Below are 2,819 nucleotides of genomic sequence, written 5' to 3'. Positions count from 1 at the left end.
TACTAATTTGATAGTTTCCCTAATATGGTATAGTATTATGGTATATATAACAATATACCCTAATATGAATAGTATTATGAGTAACTGGAAGATATTGTGTGCATAATATGGTAAATTATGTTGCAGCAACAAAAAGTTTGTGAGAACGAATATTGTGGACAGCAATCATTCACGCATTGTGAACATTCAAACACCGTTTAAAACAACGGCAGTGACTCACTAAAACTTGAAACCACCATCGTCTCACCGCCACCAGCTAAAACGCACACTGACCCTAATCGGCCACATTGTCCGCAGAGGTCGTCAGTGGCGATATTAACATATCTCAACATATAGACCGTGATAAGCAGTAATGCGTTCAACGTTCTCTAAAATTGCATATTAAATATGAAATTATGATTCGAACCTTTTGCTGCGCGCAGCGAGACTATGCAAATCACTTTCGATACGTTATAAAAGGCCCCACCGAAATTGCGCTCACAAGTCATTACGCTGCCACACGAATACCGCGCGGTGTCCCACAGTGTCTGGTTTTGGATCCGAAAATTCTACAACTTAAAATTGTTTCTAGCCATGGTGATGCGGAGCTCCCCTTTAACTGGCTGGAAGAACGTCAGTACCGGATCGGACGCGGAAGCCCATCGGGTTGGTTCCTCTTCACAGTATCCCTTTTTAATCGGGGGCGATTTTAAAAGTAGTCCTACTTGTTCTGTTTCAGCCTCCGACCAGGATAGCGATTCAAGTCGCGCAGGGATACATCTACGGAGTGCGGGATATTCTACCGAATGGGGAAAATTACTTTTACTTTAAGGGTGTTCCCTACGCGAAGCCGCCGATAGGGAATCTCAGATTCATGTCGCCGGTTCCGATTGAGAAGTACACCGTTTCCTATCTGGACTGTACCACGGAACGGAGCAACTGTTTGGGTCTAGATGTGTTGACGAAAGAGATCACCGGATCGGAGGATGGTTTATACTTGAACATCTATACTCCGAAGTTACCGAAGAAAGATGAAGGATTCGCGAAATTTCCAGTAATGGCATTCATTCACGGAGGTGGGTTGGTTGGCGGTCATGGCGATAGCTCGATGTACCTGCCAAGTTATATTGTGCAAGAAGGAGTCGTAGTGGTCACCATGAACTACCGTTTAGGTGTGCTAGGATTTCTTTGTTTACCTCAGGCAGGGATAGAAGGTAACGCAGGGCTGAAGGATCAGGTGGGTGATTTAGTGAACGCAAGGTTCTAAACCTAACCCCTTTATTTATTACAGAGAATGGCTTTACGGTGGATTAACCAAAACATCGCTCAATTTGGTGGAGATCCGAACAATGTTACACTTTTTGGAGCTAGCTCGGGGGCGATTGCCGTCAACTATCATTGCCTTTCGAAGAAATCCAAAAAGTATTTCCACAAGGGTATAATGCAGAGTGGATCCATATATTTGGAATTCGGTCATCAGGATAAACCGGAAGAGAAAGCACGGAATTTGGCCGCATTGCTAGGCTACTCCCCAACGGATGACGAGGAGGTGTACCAGATTTTGAAGAACGCACCAGCAAGGAAACTATTCGAACTGCAATCCAAAGTGCTCACCAAGCGGGAACAAACTGTTGAGAAACTGTTCCAACTTCCGTTTCTGCCAGTCATCGAGCGGGAGCAATCAACGGACGCAATCATCACCAAACATCCAACGGAGATCATGACCGAGCGAGACAGTATGGAGATCCCGATCATTCTAGGTTACAACGAGCACGATGGGATGATGGTGCTGATCGATGCGATCAAAAATCTTAACACGTACAACATCGAGCCGGAGCGGTTCATTCCACGAACACTGCGTATCGATTACTTCAGCCCGGAAGCCCGTCAGCTCGGACAGGAGATCAAAAAGTTCTATTTCAAGGATAAGAACGTAAATCGGGATACTTTACTGCAACTGGTGGATCTTTTCACAGATAAGTATCTCCTGGCATATCGGACCACGGCCGAACTGTGGGCAAAGCATCAATACAAAACGAACATGTTCGGTTATCGGTTCTCGTTCGACGGACTGCTGAACAAGGGCAAGGCCGTAACGTCTTTCATGAGTATGAAGGGAGCCGCTCACATCGACGAGGTGTATTACTTGTTCAGCTCACCTATGCTGAAAACGGAAGTGCCGAAGACCAACAAGGCATACGAAATGCGCCGAAAAATGGTCCGCATGTGGACCAACTTTGCCAAGTGCGACGATCCAACGCCCGACGGAGAGGACAGCTTGGAATTCAAGTGGGACCCGGTGCAGCACGTCCCGGTGGATTGCGAGGATATCAGACAGCGTATTCTAAGTATTGGAGAGGAGGTGAAAATGATGGAAATGCCCGAGCGAAAGCGGATGGAGTTTTGGACGGGGATATTCCGAAAGTACAACGGTCACGTGACGAAGGCTGATTTTCCTACCATAAGCAGTTCTAAGAAAGTTGATTTGAATAATAATTCATGAAAATACAGTACTTTTGAAAACGAAATAAATTAGAATCGCTCCATTGAATGTTTTACTGGGATGACAGTCTAACATCATTTTTCAAACGGTTGACGGTGGCAGTGGCAGTCCAAACTAGTTCGAAAATAGGAATGAATAACGGAAAAAATTTATTGAACATTTGACAAAAAAAATAGTTGATGCACAAAACATAAACGGTCAAAAATGTAATGGTTAGGGATAAAAAAGTCAAGTTCAACTAACATAGTTAATACAGGGAAACTTTGAAAAAACTTTGAAAAAATCCAACTAGAAGGTGAAGCCAATCTTTCTCATGATCTTTCCCTTCATACTGTTG

General features: G+C 44.3%; 1 protein-coding gene across 1 annotated transcript; it reads left to right on the top strand.

Moving 5' to 3' along the window:
* Window positions 1–496: 496 nt before the first annotated feature.
* Window positions 497–2,525, top strand: LOC129767331 (esterase B1-like). The gene is made up of 3 exons (XM_055768074.1): window positions 497–645; window positions 719–1,216; window positions 1,271–2,525. Exons 1-3 carry the CDS (start codon window positions 574–576, stop codon window positions 2,480–2,482), a joined length of 1,782 nt encoding a protein of 593 aa, XP_055624049.1. The 5' UTR covers window positions 497–573; the 3' UTR covers window positions 2,483–2,525.
* Window positions 2,526–2,819: the final 294 nt, after the last annotated feature.

This window comes from Toxorhynchites rutilus, chromosome 2, assembly GCF_029784135.1.
Source record: "Toxorhynchites rutilus septentrionalis strain SRP chromosome 2, ASM2978413v1, whole genome shotgun sequence".
In the NCBI taxonomy this organism is placed as follows: Eukaryota; Metazoa; Arthropoda; class Insecta; order Diptera; family Culicidae; genus Toxorhynchites; species Toxorhynchites rutilus.
The sequence above is the reverse complement of the archived record's forward strand: the minus strand, read 5'-3'. Positions and strand labels throughout refer to the sequence as shown.

Bases quoted from the DNA above. Each gene is read 5' to 3' on its own strand.
- LOC129767331 (XM_055768074.1), top strand. From the start codon at position 574: ATGGTGATGCGGAGCTCCCCTTTAACTGGCTGGAAGAACGTCAGTACC. The intron at 646-718 runs GTTGGTTCCTCT...GTTCTGTTTCAG, and splicing joins CGGACGCGGAAGCCCATCGG to CCTCCGACCAGGATAGCGAT. The intron at 1,217-1,270 runs GTGGGTGATTTA...TATTTATTACAG, and splicing joins ACGCAGGGCTGAAGGATCAG to AGAATGGCTTTACGGTGGAT.